Source organism: Terrapene carolina, unplaced genomic scaffold (genome assembly GCF_002925995.2).
Source record: "Terrapene carolina triunguis isolate 2854851 unplaced genomic scaffold, T_m_triunguis-2.0 Scaffold111, whole genome shotgun sequence".
Lineage (NCBI taxonomy): Eukaryota > Metazoa > Chordata > Testudines > Emydidae > Terrapene > Terrapene triunguis.
Genome location: NW_020664462.1, coordinates 5,883,394 through 5,903,827, shown reverse-complemented (window position 1 = coordinate 5,903,827; position 20,434 = coordinate 5,883,394). Strand labels below are relative to the sequence as shown.

General features: G+C 48.5%; 1 protein-coding gene across 1 annotated transcript in view; it reads left to right on the top strand.

Annotated features, from left to right (window-relative positions):
• The window catches only part of ZBTB47 (zinc finger and BTB domain containing 47), a 102,637-nt gene extending 83,531 nt beyond the window's left edge, over nucleotides 1-19,106 (top strand). The window contains exons 4-6 of the mRNA XM_024215222.2: nucleotides 29-144; nucleotides 11,971-12,115; nucleotides 12,686-19,106. Coding sequence (XP_024070990.1) covers nucleotides 29-144; nucleotides 11,971-12,115; nucleotides 12,686-13,041 — 617 coding nt within the window. The 3' untranslated portion in view covers nucleotides 13,042-19,106. The remainder of the gene's footprint in view (nucleotides 1-28; nucleotides 145-11,970; nucleotides 12,116-12,685) is intronic.
• The last annotated feature ends 1,328 nt before the right edge of the window (nucleotides 19,107-20,434 follow it).

Genomic DNA, 20,434 nt, shown 5'->3' with positions numbered 1-20,434 from the left:
CTTATTGCCTTTTTGTCTTCATTTGTAGCTCACACCAAGGATATGCCGTTCACATGTGAGACGTGTGGGAAGTCGTTCAAACGCAGCATGTCCCTGAAAGTCCATTCTCTTCAGCACTCCGGGGAAAAGCCTTTTAAATGTGAGGTAAGAGAAGAAATTCTGCAGACACCCCCTCCGCAAAAAAAATCCCTCCCCCTACACCCTCAACATGGTGAGTCACCTGCTTTCTGCTTGGGACTTCCAGTCTCAAATTAGCACACATTCATGCCCGGCCCCCACCACAAGCCCTTCTGCATCTGAACCCTTTCGTGCTAATTGTTTCCATTTCTTGTAACCCAGAGGATCTTTCTGTCATCCAAGCCTTGCCATAAGGCCCTTGGGAAGGAGATAATACCTAACGAACCAGCTAGTCATCACCAGGGATCCTAGTTTTCCGTGATAACCCCCCTCCCCCCAAATTCTGTAATGAAAAGGAACTCATACATATCCGGGTTTTCCCGCGCTTAAAATGAAATCTGATGGCCTGAGCCCCGCCGTCCGGGGTTGACGGCCCAAGCCCAGTCAGGGTCTCTGTAAAAATGCAAATTCCGTGTTTTTCCGCAGCAAACGGATTTCGAGGATCCCTGCTCATCACTAGTGTGAGTGTTCATCACTGCCCCCTTTTGGGTGTAATTTGAATAGCCAACAGTCTCCTCCTAGCCCAGGTAAGCTGTGCTTCTGGAGCAGAGCTCTGTCCCCCGTGGTCTCCGTGGATGGCCGCTCTTGCCGTCAGTAGCCATAGCGGGCAGCAGACTAGTTACATTAGTACTGTGCTCATTTTGCAGGCAGGGAGACTGAGGTCTTAGAGAGTCTGACTTGCCCAGACTCTCATGAGTAAATAGCCAGGCTGGGGAAGGAGCCCAGGAGTCCTAGCTCTCAGTTCTACATCTTACCCACAACCCCATTACTTCTGTCTGCTACCAGCTTTCACTCATTGTCCTGCGGAGCAAGTTAAGGGCTTAAGCCAACCTGTAACTATCGGGGGTCAGGAAGAAACTGTCCCAAGGAGCAGGTTATCCCATAAAGTACCTATCCTGAACCACCCTCTGAAGCAGCTGGTGCTGGTCACTGTTGGAGACAGGATACTGGACTAGATGGACCATGAGTCTGATCCAGCGCGGCAATTCCTATGTTGCATGGAGGAAAGCAGCGGGATGGTTTGGGGACTGGCATTGAGATAGAGGTTTACACCTCCCAGGTCACCAATCCACAACCACTGGCTCTTTTATGAGGGATCTCAGCCCAGTTCTTATTGGACAGGCATCCATGCCACAAAATCAGCAGCGCAACTGGCACTAGTTGCTACCCTCAGTGAATATAGTGTATTTAGATTTTCAGAAAGCCTTTGACAAGGTCCCTGACCAAAGGCTCTTAAGCAAAGTAAGCAGGCATGGGATAAGAGGGAAGGTCCTCCCATGGATTGGTAACTGGTTAAAAGAGAGGAAACAAAGGGTAAGAATAAATGGTCAGTTTTCAGAATGGAAAGAGGTAAATAATGGTGTCCCCCAGGGGTCTGTTCTGGGACCAGTCCTGTTCAATACACCTCTACCCCAATATAACGCTGTCCTCGGGAGCCAAAAAATCTTACCGCGTTATAGGTGAAACCGAGTTATATTGAACTTGCTTTGATCCGCCGGAGCGTGCAGCCGCGCCCCCCCCCCCCCCCCCGCCCCCCCCCCCCCCCACACCCCACTTCATCTTATATCGGGTCGCTTTATATCGGGGTAGAGGTGTATATTCATAAATTATCTGGAAAAAGGGGTAAACAGTGAGGTGGCAAAATTTGCAGATGATACAAAGCTACTCAAGATAGTTAAGTCCCAGGCAGAATACGAAGAGCTACAAAAGGATCTCACAAAACTGGGGACTGGGCAACAAAATGGTAGATGAAATTCAGTGTTGATAAATGCAAAGTAATGCACATTAGAAAATTATACATGTAATATTATGAGTCTAAATTAGCTGTTACCACTCAAGAAAGAGATCTAGGAGTCGTTGTGGATAGTTTTCTGAAAACATCCACTCAATGTGTAGCAGCAGCAAAAAAGCGAACAGAATTTTGGGAATCATTAAGAAAGGGATAGATAATAAGACAGAAAATATCATATTGCCTCTATATAAATCCATGGTACGCCCACATCTTGAATACTGCGTGCAGATGTGGTCGCCCCAGCTCAAAAAAGATATATTGGAGTTGGAAAAGGTTCAGAAAAGGGCAACAAAAATGATTAGGGGTATGGAGCAGCTGCCGTATGAGGAGAGATTAATAAGACTGGGATTTTTCAGCTTGGAAAAGAGACAGCTAAGGGGGGATATGACAGAGGTCTATAAAATCATGACTGGTGTGGAAAAAGTAAATAAGGAAGTGTTATTTATTCCTTCTCATAACACAAGAAATAGGGGACCACCAAATGAAATTAATAGGCAGCAGGTTTAAAACAAACAAACAGGAAGTATTTTTTCACACAACGCACAGTCAACCTGTGGAACTCCTTGCCAGAGGAAGTTGTGAAGACCAAGACTATAAAAGGGTTCAAAAAAGAACTAGATAAATTCTTGGAGGATAGGTCCATCAATGGCTATTAGCCAGGATGGGCAGGGATGTTGTCCTTAGTGACCGTTTGCCAGAAGCTGGGAATGGGCGATAGGGGATGGATCACATGATGATTACCTGTTCTGTTCATTCCCTCTGGGGCACCTGGCACTGGCTACTGTCGGAAGACAGGATACTGGACTAGATGGACCTTTGGTCTGACTCAGAATGGCTGTTCTTATGTTCTCATTGCCTGAATAAGCAGAGGGAGCCAAGGATTGAATGGGCACAAGACTGAATGACCATCTCGCCCACTGAGTTGGTCATCCAGGCTCTGTGTTGAAGCACATTGAAAAGGCAGCATTGTGGGTAGCTTGCACCACCTCTGCCTCTGCAGTTGCTACTCGATGGATGCAAAGAGAGCCCTGCACTGGAGGCCTCTTTGCACTGGTGCTCTCCCCTGCTTTTCTAGAATTGTTTTTTTAAATGGTAATAAACATAACATTGTTTGAATTAAGAACTTGTGGGTCCTAGTGCAGGGCTTTCTCTTTGCTCTAGCCTGGAGTGGCTATGCTAATAGTTGCTTATGTTTCCCTATATTGGTCCTGTTTTGAGCAGGGGGTTGGACTAGATGACCTCCTGAGGTCCCTTCCAACCCTAATATTCTATGATTCTATTACTGCTCTGATCTCAACTTTGGTACTCCAATACAATCCCATCAAATGGAACAATCCACAGAGGTTAGTGCAACTGCCCTCTTTCTGTTTTAGGAGTTTTGGTGTAACCCACATTGATACGAGGATCTTTGTCCCTCTCTAGTGGCTGGATGACATATAGGCACTTGTGGACTCCTCCCTTCAAGTTAATGGACCAGGTCCAATAGCTCAGGCACTCGAGATTAGTGCTTTTAGATCCAGAGCTCTTAGGTTCAGTCCCTGCCAATGACCCACCCAACGGTTACTTAAACGGTCCTGACATCAGTAAAACGCTGCTTCTCCATGTGGTTATGGCTGCTCAAACCAATAAGCAGACAAAATCTCTGCTCTGAGGAGCATAGAGACCACTCTACAGCCAGTCCAGACTAAGCTATTTGGATACCAGTGTGAGTTGAAAGCAGAATAATAATCTTGCAGCGGTAGCTTTGGAAATGGGATTTATATGCCCTTCCATCCACCGCCACCTCTTAAAACTACCTCCCCCTCTTCCCCGCCCCCCAGGATATTTTCCCCTATGATCATTGGATATGGTGATTTAGGAAGGTGCACGTCAACAGCCTCTGTGGGTATGTCTGCGCTGGAGTTGGAAGGTGTAATGTCCACCTCGAGCAGACATCGCCATGCCAGCTCTGATGGAGCTAGCACATTAAAAATGGAAGTATATCCGTGGCAGCACAAACGGCAGAAGGGGCAAGCCACCTGAGTACGTGCCTAGGCTCTCAGACGGGATCGTACGTGGGGCAGCGAGCCCCTTCCGCCACTCACGCTGCCACAGCAACACTTTTGTTTTTAGCCTGCAAGATCGGAGCAAGTGCGGGGGGGGGGGGGGTCTCCCCACGCTGGGAATTACCCCTGCAGGGCAGGCATACCCTCAGACATGGAATCTTATAACATGTATCAGCTTAGCAGACCTACTGGCTCACCTCATTGAGCAGAGGTCAATGTATTCGGGAGCAAAAGGCCACTGCTTTTATTATCCCTGATGCTACAAACTGCTGGGGGTCGCACTCAGAGGCTCCCTATGTGAAAGGGGTCACCGGTACAAAGGTTTGAGAACCACTGATCTAGTGGCTACCTAAAGGGCTGGAAATCCAGAGAGCTGGGTTCTCTCCCTGGCTCTGATGTGCTTTGGGTGAGTCCTTTTAAACTCTCTGGTCCAGATCCTCAGCTGATGTAAATTAACGTAGCTCTACTAACTTCAACAGAGCTACAGTGATTTATACCAGCTGAAGATTTGGCCTTCTGGGCTTTAATTCAGTGGCGCTCAACCTTTCCCGACTACTGTACCCCTTTCAGGAGTCAGATGTGTCTTGCGTACCTCCAAGTTTTACCTCATTTAAAAACTACTTGCTTACAAAATCAGACATAAAAATACAGAAGTGTCACAGCGCACTAGTACTGAACAATTGCTGACTTTCTCATTTTTACCATATAATTATAAAATAAATCAATTGGAATGTAAATATTGTACTTACATGTCAGTGTATAGTATATAGAGCAGTATAGACAAGTCATTGTCTTTATGAAATTTTAGTTTGTACTGACTTCGCTAGTGCTTTTTATGTAGCCTGTTGTAAAACTAGGCAAATATCTTGATGAGTTGATGTACCCCCTGCAAGACCTCTGTGTACCCCCAGGGGTACGCGTACCCCTGGTTGAGAACCACTGCTTTAGTTACCCCATTTCTAAGATGAGGATAATAGTATTTAGCCACCCTTGAAAAGCTCTTTGCTAGAAACGTATTTCCTTCTCACCCCCCAGCCCCAGAAAATGACCCTGACGTAAGATGGCCATAGCCAGCCCTAGAGTGGGTGTGGGTTGAAGGCAAATGCTTAATTGGTGCTTGGGCTTGCCAGGGTTGAGTCCCGGCACCTCTAGGCTTGGTAGTTCATAGCCCCGGCACCTCTGGGCTTGCCGCATCCATTATGAAAGTAAAAAAATTGCTCGAGCCCTGTGTGACGGTGCCCCCCATAAGGCTTTAGGGAAATATGCTTATGAATGATATATATAGAGAGAGACATATAGAACTGTGGAATATGTTTTATGCTACATATGCCATGTAACATATCTATGTAAAGGTTATGATCTACTGAATCGATTAATCCTATTTGTATGCATGTATCATTTTTTGTATTCAAAGTTATGAATATTGGCTGCATACTTGTTTGATTCTAAGTAGGTTCTAGTGAAGCAGTTGGTCATCTTCCTGAGAAAAGACCATTCTCAGTAAGTGCCCAATCAAGAAGCCCTTCAGTCAACAATGAACTTGGAAACGCCAATCCACATCTGGGCTTTCCCAGGAATGTGGCTTGGCTGGTAAGGAACTCAGTCACGCATGGACATGTGACTTGCCCAGGGGATGCCAAATCTCCATTTTGTAGCTGGACTTTGCATAGGAGAGTAAGCTTCCTTTTACAGACTAGTCTCCTTCTACCCTGGGTCCAGCAATCACTCACACCCCCTGTAGTTACTGTCTTTTATCCCAGTTCCTTTCAGGTATCCTTGGGAGTGGAGAGGCTCTCTCTTTAGCCAGCTGAAGACAAAATGGAGGGGTCTCCCCTGGGTTTAAATAGACTTTCCCTTGTGGGTGGAGACCCCCTCCTCTCTCCTATACAAGCATACAAATAGGATTAATCGATTCAGTAGATCATAACCTTTACATAGATATGTTACATGGCATATGTAGCATAAAACATATTCCAGTTGTGTCATATATACATATATATACATTCATAAGCATATTTCCCTAAAGCCTTATGGGGGGCACCTCTTTCATTACAGATTAAGCACTGGTTGAAGGTCCAGTACCTCCCAAACTATCAGAGCTGGAACTATTTTCTCCACTACAAATCCACGAATCCCCATTGCTGATACCTGTCTCTTGTCTGCAGCCCTGGTATATTGTGAGAAATGTTACCATGCAGGTTTGTAAGGTGTATTTTTTTCAAATAACTTTTCTCTCCCTCCGAGACCTGTCCAGTTGGACTCTTGTTCACTGACCACCTGGCTTTAGCGGCGGAGGGATACTAAAAGTAGCACTACATCAAAGAAATTCCACACACTCCACTTTGTCTGGGAAAACTGGCTTTCTGACTGTAACTCCTTCTCTGCTGCTGCCTTCTCCAAGTTGGGTTGGGCTGGGAGGGCATTGCGTATGCCATTGTTGTCGGTGCACACATTTGAAACGTGGGTATGTGTTAAATGTTGATTTCGTTCAATAGCTAAGTAACTGAAAAGCACCACTCCAAAATCTCCTGGTGCTTTCTACATCTGTTATAGGTTCAGAAAGCTGGAAGCAAGCCAGGCAGGTGCCTCAAGCTGAAAAGGGAGGGAAATCCTTTAATCTGGCAACTGGTTCCCAGCCTCGCATTTACACCTAGCCTTTGGCTGTCCTTCCCTTCCCCCAAAAGCCTGGAGGAGGAGGTGGGCTTTGCAGTACACCCTGAAGATCAACAGATTAGGGTTATTTTGGCCCCTAGGTGGGGAGTGAATTATGCTGTGTTCCAGCACACTGCTGGTTTGGAGAGGCTGGTGAATGTACAGAGAGGAGAGGAATATAAGAATGACCACACTGGGTCAGACCAATGGTCCATGTAGCCCCGTATCCTGTCTTCCGACAGTGGCCAATACCAGGTTCTTCAGAGGGAATTATCGAGTGAGCCATCGCCTGTCATCCAGTCCCAGCTTCTGGCAGTCAGAGGTTTAATAACATCCAGAGCAGGATGGATGATCCAGTGGTTAAGGCACTAGCCTCAGACTTTATGAGACCTGAGTTCAAGTCCCTGCTCTGCCAGTGACGACTTATGTGATCTTACTGTGCCTCAGTTCCTCCCTCTGTAAAATGGGGACAATAGCACAGCCCTACTTCGCAGGGGTGCCATGGGGATAAAGATATTAAAGAGTGTGCAGTGCACAAACACTATGGTAACAGGGGCTGGATAAGTGCTGTAGATTGAAAGGACCACTGTAATCATCTGGTCTGATTAATAGATATCAAAATGTTTCTTAATGGGAGTGCCTGATTTCAGGGCTCCTACAGGGCCACATGGATTCCACCTGGCACTAGTACATCACCCATCCACAGGATATTGATGTAACAGACACATTAAAACAATGGCGAGTGTGAATTCGGAGAATCACGTATTCTGCAGCTACAATCGTTCTGAATTCCATAGTTCTTCCAGCCACTACAGATGCAGGGTCACTATCTGCTTTTATCTAATTTCCCTAAATGGCCACACAACTGCTGCTGGGGCATAAATTCACCACTGGAAAACTGCACAGTCAAAAAGAAAGTGCTGAATAATCTGGCTGTTTTTCTTGTAGGAATGCAAAAACTTCTGCCAAGCCACAGAGTTGGTGGAGGGAACCATGTGAAGCTGTGAGCTCGCTGGAGCTTTGGCTTGTATTCTGGCCCTGGAAGGTAGCAAGGTACAAGCTTGCTCATGTGAAAGTTCCTCGTCAGCAGGCTGTGAATAGTACACCTGTGTTACTGTTTCTTTTTATCTTCTGGGTTCCACTGGCCATGCCTGGGGAGCTTGGAGAGCTGCCCAAGGCTGGGATCATGCATGTAAGTTCCCTGCGCCGCCTAGCTATGTGCGCTTCCTGACCTGATGTGGCTTTAGCACCAAGCCTGTGTGCAGAAAATGACCATTTTGCTTTCCAGTGTCCTCAACTACATAGAGCAAGGTGTCTTCTCTGCTTCCTCCAGAGCTGAGCAGCAATACAGCAAATCCTCTTGCTCTAATGCATTTGAATAAGGAGTCTTAACCACTCTTGTAGCCTGGGATAATCGTCCATCTATTGATCCTTCCGTTCCCCTTGACCCTGCTTCGGAATGTAGAACCTATAGTTATGTCGCCAAGCCATGTGCTTCAACAGAAGGTGGGAAGCCACACTTCAGCACTTAATTGTGCAGTAATTTATCCTGACCCTGCTACTAAATCCTCGTCAAGCATGAAACAGGATGAATGGGAGCCCTTGGGACTTTGCAGTTACACTATTGTTCTTACACAGGAGTGAGGGTCGCTGACTGAGCGGGTGGCATTCTTCCCTCTGAGTCAGCCCTGGACCAGCACGTCAGCGTGGTGTTGAGGAGCACTGAGGTGATGTGTGCACTCTTTCGGATGAGACAGAAAACCAAAGCGCTGACACTCGTGGTCATCGAAAGGCCCACCGTGCATTCTGTGAGAGCCCCAGGGTCCCGTACAAATTTCATTGTGTACATGTCCCACCTCTTGAAATTCCCCCTGCATCATCAGCTTAGGAAGTCTCTTCCCTACCTACAAAGATGTTGCACCATTACTGGTGCAAAATAGCCACGGCAATCCACCCCAGAGGGAGCTGGCTGCATTTCAGAATAGGCAAGTGATTCCTGACTGTGAGCACTTGTGGGTTCTCCAGGCTGAAAGGTGTTGTGTGAACGTAAGTCATCTCTTTAACCATCACGGTGGGACAGTGTGACATACTCAGGATACAATCCAGACTAGTGCGTAGCTGTGCCCCCTTGCCCTCTAACCTGGGGTTCCCTGTACAATGCCTTGCTGCTGTACCCTCCAGTCTGGACTGCTCCCATACAGCTTCCAGCATGTAAATCACTCCCAGATACGTCTGTGCGTGCTGCAGCCAGCCAGCCACACTTTGGCTCTTACCAGCCTGGTTTTATTGCAGGGTGACCCCAACACTCCCCGGTTCCTGGTTTTCCCCCCCCCAGCAATGCACCAGCACCAGGCCCCCCCTCCCCCCCGCTAATCCCCTGGGCTACGTCTGTCGCTGGGGGAGGGGGCTTGGGAGAAGGGGTGGAAAATGGGGGCGGGGTGGGGGCAGGAAGAAGCGGAGCAGGGGCGGAGGGAGTTGTCCCAGGCCCTGCACCCCCCTAGGAATGCACAGGGGGGGCAGCTGGGGGATAGGGCTGTCCGCCGGCACTGCCGCATATGAAGCACGCAGCTGCGTATTCTGCATATGCCTAAGGACGGCCCTGCCCCAGACACACCAAGAAATGGGTTATCTACAGCCAGGCACCTAGCTACCCCAGAATATGCTCTGAGGAGAAAGTCCGGGATACACCTGTTACACTTAAAACTGCCTTCACCAAGCAAGGACACTCCCTCAGAGAAGTGGATCACATCATGGAATAGGTCTCTCTGAGTCTCCAAGAGAACCTGCTTCAATACAGTGGAAAAAAACCCACTGATCACACACCTACAACCTTACATGCCTACCACCCCACACTGGAACCCATACGGGGTATCATCAAACAGTTACAATCCATGCCTGATGGGGACTCCATCCTGAAAGAAATCTTTCCTGAACCTGCTCTTCTGGCCTTCAAATAACTCCCCAACCTCACCTAACTTATCATCAGAAGCAAGCTCCCCACAGACCAGGACACACCAACTGAACATGGCACCAGAACAACAGATATAAAATCTGCAGACATATCTCCACTGCTACGATGATCAATACCCCCTACAACACACCATTCAAGATCCGGGGGTCCTACACATGCCTCTCACAACATCTGGTGTACCTCATCCAGTGCATCAAATGTCCCAACAACTATGTGGATGAAACCAGAGACAATCACTACACTCTCGAATGAACTCTCACAGTAAAATGATAAAAGACAAAAACACCCTATCACCCATGGGCAAACACTTTCCACGAAGTGATCACTCCATATCTGACCTCTCAGTCCTCATCCTGAAAGGAAACCTGCACAACGCCTTCAAAAGACGAGCCTGGGAGCTTAAATTCATAACTTGGCTAGACACCAAAAATCATGGACTCAATAGAGCTACTGGTTTAATGTCTCATTACTACAATCTGTAACCCACTAACTCCTTGTCCTGTGACTGCAGACTTCATTTTGAATGGTTTCTTGCAACATGTGTTAGCTCTTTATGCTTAACAATCTGCTCCACCTTGTACTTAACTGTGATGCTCTGAGTACGTTTCCCAGACCCGAAGAAGAGGTCTGTGGAGATTGAAAGCATGTCTCTCTCACCAACAGATGTTGGGCCAATAAAAGATATGACCTCACCAACCTTCTCTCTCTCACTTCAAGGTAGATACAGTGCAGTCCATGCCATTGACAGCATTGAGGTCTCTCTAGGATGAGACCCAATATCTGTGCTTCCATCTGCACCACTCAGACACTAACAATCCCATGATTCTTTTCATAAGAGGAGGATTTTGATCTGTTGTCCTTGGGCAATATGTGTCCCCTTCCCATTGCTGGCATCATGCATCTGGGAGCTGGCTCTTGCCGTTCACCCTAGCCTGGAGTACAGTAGCTTGGTATCAATCCAGATCCTCAGATGATGTAAATCAGCATAACTCTATAGAAGTCAATGGGGCTAGGCTGATTCACAGCAGCTGGAGTTGGCCCATAGTGTGTAAAGTGTTCCTGGATCTTCTGGGATGCAGTGAACAATGTTATCATTAGGGGGGGGGGGTTAACATTTTTCCATCAGAAAATGCTGTTTTGTCAACATGGAAATGTTTCCTGGGATTTTGATGAAATTTTCAATGCAAAAGTTTCCAAACAATTTGTGTAAATTTTCTTGTTTCGGTAACTTTATATTTTTATATTATAATCATGTTATTGTTACATATGTTATATAATAATTTTGACATTATTGAAACATTTTGTTTTGATGTTTCCAAATCAAACTCTTTTGGAATTTCTGTTCCATAAAATATTCGACTTTTCGTCCTGATGTGGGCTGAAATGTTGAACTTTCGCCTGGCATAGAAATTCTGTTTCCTGACCAGCTCTGATCCTGACCTACTATTAATGCGCTTACTCTGCAACTTTATGATGTGAATATAGTATGAAAAAAAATTGCGTGATAGTTTTTCAGCAAATTCCTGAGGCAAAGTGTATCAATTTAATTCTTTGCTTTTATTTTATTTATTTTATTTTTGTTGTTTAGAGCCCAAGAAATGTTTTTTAACTAGTCCTGCAGATTAAAATACTTTTAGAATTGGTGATGAGTTGGTAAGTAGTTGTTCTAGTGAAAAGGATGTAAAGTGCTAGGTTACCTGGTGAATGTTCCCCCGTCACCGCCCTGGACTGCTTGTCCTCTCAGCCATTTACTGTCTGCACACCCCCCACCTCTTCCTCTCCCTGTAAGGGAAGGCTTGTGCGCTTCAGATAACAACTTTGTTCTGTGAGGCACCATGTAGGACACTGAAGCTAAAATCAGTTTTTCCTAAATTAGACAAGCTTTTAGCTCAGCCCAAGAGGGATTCTTTCTGGGAAGCTGGAGCTCTTTCAGGTTTTAGTGCAATATGCATGGCTGAATTATTATTTGACCTATTCATCCTCAAGTCTTTAGGAGAGGTCTTAATAAAAACCAAGCAAGGGCTTAATAAAAGTTGAGTAAAGGCATTAGGGTTTGGCCCCTAATCATAAGCCTAGTTATTTGGAATGTCTCATGATAACATTGAGTTCATAGCTAGGAGTCATTATTCTGCCACTGACTCCTTGTGAACCTTGGGCAAGTCACTTAACCTCTCAGAGCCTCAGTTTCCCCTCTGTAAAACAGAGATCGCTACCCATGACTGAGCTTGAACGAGCGAGAGACTGCTGCAGCTGAAAACCCTCTCCGCTCCTGTCCTGGGCTATTTCTGTTCAGCCACTTGCCTTTGTCTCTTACTTCATCCTCTCCCTTCCAGAACTGCAACGAGCGATTCCAGTACAAGTACCAGCTGCGCTCTCACATGAGCATCCACATCGGACACAAGCAGTTCATGTGCCAGTGGTGCGGGAAGGACTTCAACATGAAACAGTATTTCGATGAGCACATGAAAACGCACACGGGTGAGAACTCTCCCGACGTCCAGTTTCCTCACCCCCAGCTACAAGGCATCGGGGGCATCCTGCTTTAGCTTCTGCCTCCCCCGAGAACCTCTGGGGATGTGGAGCAGGGAATATCTCTGCTGCTCCCCTTCCGCCCCCCATGCTGGTGTGTCGGGACAGGTTCTGTTCTGCGACGGGCTGTTCATTGGTGCCTGGTTAATAATGGGATGGGAGCATTAGCGATGCCTAGGAGCTATAGCTGATGAGATGTATAGCCCTGCTGCTCCATTGAAGGGCTGGGTGATCGTGAGCTGGCCCAGTGCAAATCTGGCTCGAGGTGGGAGATGGAGCTTGGGATTACTGGTCCCCACCCTATTGAGGGGAGGAACTCATCTCCAAGCCGGGGAGGGAGTTCCCCAGTCTGGGCTCTGTTGGTGAGCTGGGAATGGCATTGATGGGTTTGGAAGGAACTCCAGCACTCCTGAGCTAAGTAGGGGAGGCTATGGGTGGGGAGGGCCAAGCCGGGGAGATGGGCACCCCCCGAGCAGCGGTGGGAGCGGTCCCTAAACCAGCCATCCCCTCGTCCCCCAGGTGAGAAGCCCTACATCTGCGAGATCTGCGGCAAGAGCTTCACCAGCCGCCCCAACATGAAGCGCCACCGCCGGACCCACACGGGAGAAAAGCCCTACCCCTGCGACGTGTGCGGCCAGCGTTTCCGCTTCTCCAACATGCTCAAGGCCCACAAAGAGAAGTGCTTCCGGGTCAGCAACCCCCTGGCTTCGGACACCACCAACCCCGCCAACAACGGCGGCGGCCTCTCCGCTCCCCAGGGTGCCCCCTCGCCTCACTCACTCACTTTGCCGCTGCTCCACCCCCTCCCCCCTCCTCCTCACCTACCGCCACCGCCTCCCCTGTTCCCAGCTGGGCGGGTCAATTCGAACAACTAGGCCAGCGTGCGCACGGACTGCTCTGCCACGCAGGGAGTGCCCAGTGGGCTGCTCGGTCGCGTGACGCGGGGAGAAGGAGGGAGGCGGTTAATTCTCTCTCTTTCGATTTTTTACCCTCCCTTGGTTTTATGATGAGCCCGTCAGCCTTCCGGCAAAAGGAGAGGTGCTCTGGGCCACAGCAAGCTCCCAGGCAGCTTGGCGTGCCGGCGTTCAATCAGGGTGTAGACAAACGGCTCTTCCTTCCCTCCTCGTTCCATGGCTTTAGCGTTTCCCAAGCCCCGGTCAGACTCCTCCTCCCGCCTCACTAGGCATTGTTGCTGAGATGGTTTACCTCTGCCCCCTAGTCCGCTATTGTATCGGGGTAACCCTTGCCACAATGTCTTCCCACTTGCACGTGTTCCTCCATGTTCCGTGCGAGTACGTTAGACTAATGAAGTGCACAGCTCATGCTCAGCCCCATCGAGCCATTTCCACTAGTTCCTCACGGCAGCACTAAGGGGGTTTTTAGGTGTTTTTGTCTCATGAGGCAGCACTTTTAGCTTTGCCTGTGGCTATTAGTCAGGAACTTGTCCACGATGCATCCTGTGCAAAATGTTTAATCAGGGTTGCGCCCCTCTTTAGTATGCCACTGAAACCACCTGAAAAGACTACATGTCCCAGCATGCAGTGCTGTTCCGAATGGCTTTCTGCTGGGCGAAGGAAGGAACATAGCATGCTGGGAGCTGTAGTCTTTGCAGGCTGTGGTAAAGATAAGGGTTGCCACATGGCACACTTTGGGTCTGTGCTGCTGTCAGAGGTGTCACTGCGGCACCTGTAGACGTACCTGAGCTAGCTAGCTTGAAGAACATTTGCACTGAAACTGCAGCGGCATGTGCCATGCACACCCATCCAGGGTCCTGGCTATGTACTTGAACAGCTAGTCTGTACTGCCGTAGCCTCACTGCTGTTGTTATTTGAGCTAGCTAGATCAAAGCTAGCCTTTGGCATGTCTACATGTGCTGCCATCACACCCCTCTGATTGCAGCATAGACCAACCCTTTGGTAACCCTGCTCTAGCCACCATAATGGGTGTTTCAGCCCAAATCATCATTCTCTGGGAAAACTGCACAGGACATGGGCACACAGAGATGCAAAGATGCACGAGAGCTAGAATCCCTGTGAGGTTGGCCCGGGGGCTATTTCACACAGTGAGTCAGCCGCAGGAACAGTCACAAGGAAAGGCAGAGATGCTATGTTATTCTGTGCATGGTGGAGGGGGATTTCTAAGTGACACAGGCTACGAAAACAAAGGATGGTAATATTTCATGGCAGCTACACAGATTAGAGGTAGTGGCTGTTATATGTAATCTAGCATATTTGTGCTTGAGCCCGTCCCTCGTCCTGAAAGGCTAGTACTGCAGGAAAGATCTTTCAATGAGTTCACCACTTCATCACAGGAATCCCCTGGTCATGGCTGAAATCCAAGCCAGGTTAGGGAGGATGAGACGTTACCACTATCTGGCATCTCCAGTGGCCCACATGACATAGAATCATAGAATATCAGGGTTGGAAGGGACCTCAGGAGGTCATCTAGTCCAACCCCCTGCTCAAAACAGGACCAATCCCCAACTAAGTTATGAGTTAGGGGGCTGTGTATTAGTGGAGAGAGGCCCACTTCTCAAAACCCACCATCACAGCCTGCTCTTGTTAGCAGCCCTTGTTATGTCTTCCTTCCCAACCGGGATTCCACACCCCGCCCCCCCACTTCCTCTGCAATTTGTTAGACTAAAGCCCCAACTCAGACAGCTGGGTTTAATGAAAGGATTCACTAGCTTGATATGATTTTTTCCCCAAAGGGGCTAAGACCCATGATAATCCCAGCTCCGATGCTAGAAATGAGCCCCATGTTTCTAGGAAGTGGGCTGGAGCTGTGTGTGGGCTCTGTTGGTGGAGCTGGAGCATTCCCGTGGTGAGCTCTCCGTTGGTCTTTAGACTAAAAAGCAGGTTGGAAAGTCGTTCCACTCCAGCCTGAACGGCGCAGCAGGATCTAGAAAATAAATAAATTAAAATAAATAAAATAAAATAAAATCTAGTCCTAGGTTGGACTTCCCTGGAAGTTACTTGTCATAATAGTGCCTTACAGTTATTGAAAGTAAGCTCCCCAGTGTGTGCTCGGGAGTCTGGTTAGCGTGAAGTCTGCACGCCAGCTCTGATAACCTGCCTGTAGTACCAAGGAAGAGCAGTGGTTCGTCTCCTTTTCCTCCTTTCAAGTCTCATGTCCCCTAGCCCCAGTACTTTACTCTCCTTTAGGAGTCCAGTTTTGCCTTCAGTCACAGCACAGCGAGCCTTTGTACAGAGGGAGTGCATTTGAGGGCTTTAGCATGGAGTTGGCTACTAGAATTCAGTGGCCCTCTAGCCAGAGGCTGCCTTATTGGTGAAGGGGCCTGGCAAGAAGGACAAGCACTTTATAAAATGTTGCAAGCCCATGTGAGCTTCAGGTCCGGCAAATTTAACTCCCTCGCCTGGCTCCGTGATACTGCTTGACTGATGTGGGATTGTGCCACGTTACTTAGGGTACTATTTCAGACTAGGGAAGCCTTTTAGCATTGGCCTCTCGGGGGGATAGCTCAGATCACTGAAGTGCAGCAGAACAGTACCCATCCCGGCCTCTGCTGGCTCTGTCTGAAGCGGCATCATGTCGGTGGGCTTTTCTGTCTCTTACACTGACAACTCTCATCTTGCATTTCACTTATTAAGGTCCGTTTCACACTAGTGGAGTACAGCTTATAACCCTGATGTCATGTGGCTGGCACGTGCCATGGTCAGGGAATGGCAGCTCATTTAGGCCCTGTCTAGAATGGCTTTTTTGTTACCTCCCATGGCCTAAAATGGGGCTTGCACTTATGTGACTTACCCTAGGAAAAGCCCCATTTTGCAGCAGTGCGGTGCCTGTACTTTAGAAGGTTGCAACGGTGTAACCACACTGATGTAATTACCCTAGTCTAGAGGCTTTCCCTAGTCCAAACAAGCCCTCAAGGCTAGATCCTGCAATACTCTAAGCACCTCCTAGGAGGCACCTTCAACTCCCATTGGTGTGTGTTGGGGGGTGTTTTGCACTGCTCTAAGAGCTGCTCAGCACCTTGCAGAGTGGCAGAAGGCAGTGCTGACTGAGGTCATTTTATTGCCCCTTATGTATCTCCTTCTGGTCCCGATGTGTGGTGGAGCAGGATCTAGGAGAAAAGGCTATACTGAAATACATTGGCCAGATTCATAGTTGGCAATGCGAGCACTGCCACTGGGATATGAAAAAGGGAAGCAGGAGGGAGAAGACACACATAGTCAGCTGAAGAAGCCCTTTCTCATTAGCAATTTGTTCTGTTGGCTTTATAGCTTCAGTCGAGACACCTACATGCGTGGAGATTCTGAGCCGCGGCTGGCTAAGGCAGAAGCTGCAACGGCGTGTCTTAATAGCCCCAACTCATCAAAGCATTTAACACATGCAGGCAGCCATCTTTATTTAACTGTCATGTGTTTAAGCCTCATTGAAGTCAACGGGATTTAACCATGTGCTTAAAGTTAAGCGTGAGCTTAAGTGCATTGCTGACTAGGGCTAGACTGCTGACTTGTGACTTTAATGACTGATCCACTTCACTCCGGCTTGGCACACCAAGTGCACGTCCAGTGCTGCCCCCCACATCTGGCACCTCCTCGTTAGCGCACCAGCTGGCATTGAAAGGCACATCGCTTTTCACATCCATTGACCCCTTCTCTCGCCTGTGTCAGCCGCAGCCTCTATACTGCAATCAGTTAACGTCGTGTATTGCAGATTCTGTGCTCGCAAACAGTCTGGTTCTGCTTCATGCGAAGTGAGGCGGCTGCTGAATGGGCTGCCGGTATGGCTGTGAGCACCTCAGATCAGTGGCAGATATCCCATGGGACAGGATGTCCTACTCAGCTGCTTCCACAGGTCCAGCATCCTGCGTGTTATTAGGACTGTCCAGCATCTTTTAGATATCACATGTGTCTGCAAGGAGACCAGATGTCTCAAGAGCTTGGCAATGAGCTAGAGACCCTCAGGCCCTAGAGACCCTCATTTATGTCACTGGTGTGAACCCAACCCAAGTTGGTCGTGACTGGAAGGTCTTACCCTCTGAGGATGGCCGGCCGAAGGCCTGTGCCATGGGGGGTTTGATGGTCTCATCCCATGTCATTAAAAGCCACCTCCATCATTGTCCCTCTTGCCTAGCCCTTGCGGGCAGACTCTACAGAGGTCATGGAAAGAAAGGGCCATGCACACCGATTTCCCCTGCCACTCCTACTCTTCCAAATCAGGGTTGAGGTAGGCTAGCAGGGCGCCGTGAGGATAGGTAGCACTGCCCGTAATGGGGCTGTTCCATGGCCAGAAAATGTCAACCTCCAGGGCTGAGAAACTGGTCCCTTTCCCCAGCACTGAATCTACTCCCACAAACGCGCACTTCCCAAAAGGGAAAGTCATTGATTGCCTAGAATCCAATTGGAATCGCTCACTTCTCCCCCAGCCTGCTGCAGTTTCTCAGTGTGCCTGTCTCAGGGGCCTGTTCTTCCTCACAGACTGGGGTAAATCCAGTGGGATGCCTTCTGTGTACGCAAAACGTGCATTGCATGCACAACCGGCTGGGCACAACCCCCTGGAGGACCCCATTCTGTAGAACAAAATGGCATCCTCCGTCCAGCCTGCCCTCGCATGCGCCGCACATGCAAGGTCACGGCGCATGGAGGACACTATTTTGGATTGCCTAAGATGTGCAGGTGAGTTGTTGCGTGTCTTACTAAAGCTGCCACAGCGCGCCACAAGGGGACCTGGCCGTGACCCCACTAAAGCCAGCGTTAAACAGGTGTAAGCGGGAGGAGAATCCAGCCACTTGGTGATACGGGCAGACACAGGTGCATAAAGAACCCATCCACGCCTGTTTGCCCATTTGGATTCATTTTAAAATGTTGCCCAGAGAGCAGCCTGGAGACAGCAGAGCAGCGCATGCACAGATCCCTGGGGCTCCAAGGCCAGGATGGAGAGACACCTCCAGGACTCCTGCGCCATCTCTGAACCCTTTTGTCTACACCCTTATTGAGTCTAAATGTGTTGATTTGGGTATTTTTGTGACCGTACCAAGAGCTGAAGCGAATGGCTCCAGAAGCGTATTGGCCCATGTTCGTCCCTGGTAGAACTCCTACAAAGCCTCTTGAGTTCGACCAGGGGAGAAATTCAGCCTGTTGTTTTCAATCTTTTTATTATTTGAATTCTTGCACCTTAACCCCTCGCATCCCTCCTTCAATGCGCCACGAGTCTGAGAGGGGCTTCATTTCCACTAGCAGTTAATGAACGTTCAGCAAACAACTCTGCACACACACACCTGCCCACTCCCCCAGCCTCATTTTCTTGGGTTGAACCTGCAGGGAGGGGGCGGTGGTGGGGATGGTCTTTGTTTTCAATTTCCCAGGAACCTGGTAGCCCAGACCGGTTTGCCTCATAGTGTTCATAAAGCAGGGCTGGCCCCCTGGCCGACAGCCATAATGAGAACGCAGCCAGAGGGGTGACAGACTGAGGTGGCTGTGACGCAGTGCAATAGCAAATTGGCATCAGCTGCTGGACAACCTTGATTTTTAACTCTTTCCAGACAGACACCTTTGGTCCACATGGATGGAAGCAGCTTTCCACCACAGCCCTGCCTAGAGACACATCATCCATGAAGGGAAGGGGTGGGTAGAACCTAATAAAAGAACAACCTCAGTAGCATGGAACTTGAAGGAAACAAACTAACAGAAAAAGAAACACAAGCACTTCACTTGCCTCAAACTAGTTTCTAATGCCTGACGTTTGGCTGTGTATTATTTTATGGCATTCAGTATCTGTTGCCCAAACATGCCAAGTAAAGAGTGTATCGGTGGCTCTACTAGTTGTGAACAAAATAAATGAAGCACTTTATTCTGTGTAGATACGGGGAAGGGGGTCGGGGGAGTTCAGATGCTTTCCAAAAGCATCTTAAGTAATGTTCTAGGAAATGTATTATTACTACATTTTTTTTTAATGACCATGTGTAATCAATATATGTTTATCTTTAACTCCAAGTACGGTAGCACTCTCTTTGGGATGGTCTGATGTCCGGGGAGGGTGGGAAAGCAAGGTTATCCTCTCTCATGTTGGAGGAGATCATGATGGCCATTGGAAGAGCGCCAGCATCTACCGCAGGCGCATGCGAATATGGCTCAGCTGAGAGCCACATGGGCAAGTTGTTGGGAACTGCCAAGGGTTGCACCAAATTGCCTTAAATGGAGCAGATCGCAACTGCCCGTCACACTGGAGGGAGACCTGTGGAGAAGACCCCAGTGTGCATTTCCATCCAGGTGGTCTTTTGTTCAGATTGAGGTGCACCACCGTGTTCTGGTAGCTGCCAGCTGCTCAGGAGGAATTGCGCATCTCCATGGGCTGAATTTTTGGTCACCTTTGAGACCCGATTTTGACCTCCCACCAGGGCAAATGGGGAGTAAACCCATTGACGTCAAGGGTGTCGTACTGGTGTGTGAGATCAGAATCAGGCCCTTGGGTCTACATCCTACCAGCACAGTAATATTCTGACTGTTATCAAAGAGGTTGCAAGAGGAAGACCTGAACCAATAAATGATCTGCCTTTTATAAAAGGAAACATTAGCTGTCATTCAAGCCCATCACTTTCGATTTCTTGCCCCCTTTTCAGGAAGCCCTGTGGTGGAGAGGGGCTCTGGAGGGCTGGCCCATTTGGTACTTTGTGGCCCAATCCTGCTGTTCCCACATCAGAACTTTTGGGTCGGGCCCTGTAAGAATAGTGTGTAATTCTAGCTGGTGGCTTGAGAGAGAAGGAGACATGCGGACATATTTTTCTGGGGCCTTATTGGAAGTGGCTGTTGAGGGGGACAGTGGGTGGAGTTGTACTAATGGGGCCGGCACATTGTCTTGCTGCTGAGTGGCTTCATTTTTTGTCTCCGTGTGCAGCTGTAACTGGAATCGTGTCGGAGCTGGAAAGTGAGACCAGGCAAGTTATTTAGTCTGCCCGTCCAGCCAGCGAGTCAGAATGTCCCTATTTGAATAATGGCATTGGCCTTACCCAGCCTGTTGGTACCAGGAACCTAGCACCTCTGGGGAGAATGCACATGTTGTGAATATTTGTTGAGCCATGTCCTCAGCTGGCGATGCGAAGAAGCATAATTCCATTAATTTATAAAAAATATATATGGAGATATACCTATCTCATAGAGCTGGAAGGGATGCTGAAAGGTCATTGAGTCTAGTCCCCTGCCTTCACTAGCAGGACAAGTACTGATTTTTCCCTAGATCCCTAAGTGGCCCCCTCAAGAATTGAACTCACAACCCTGGGTCTAGCAGGCCAATGCTCAAACCACT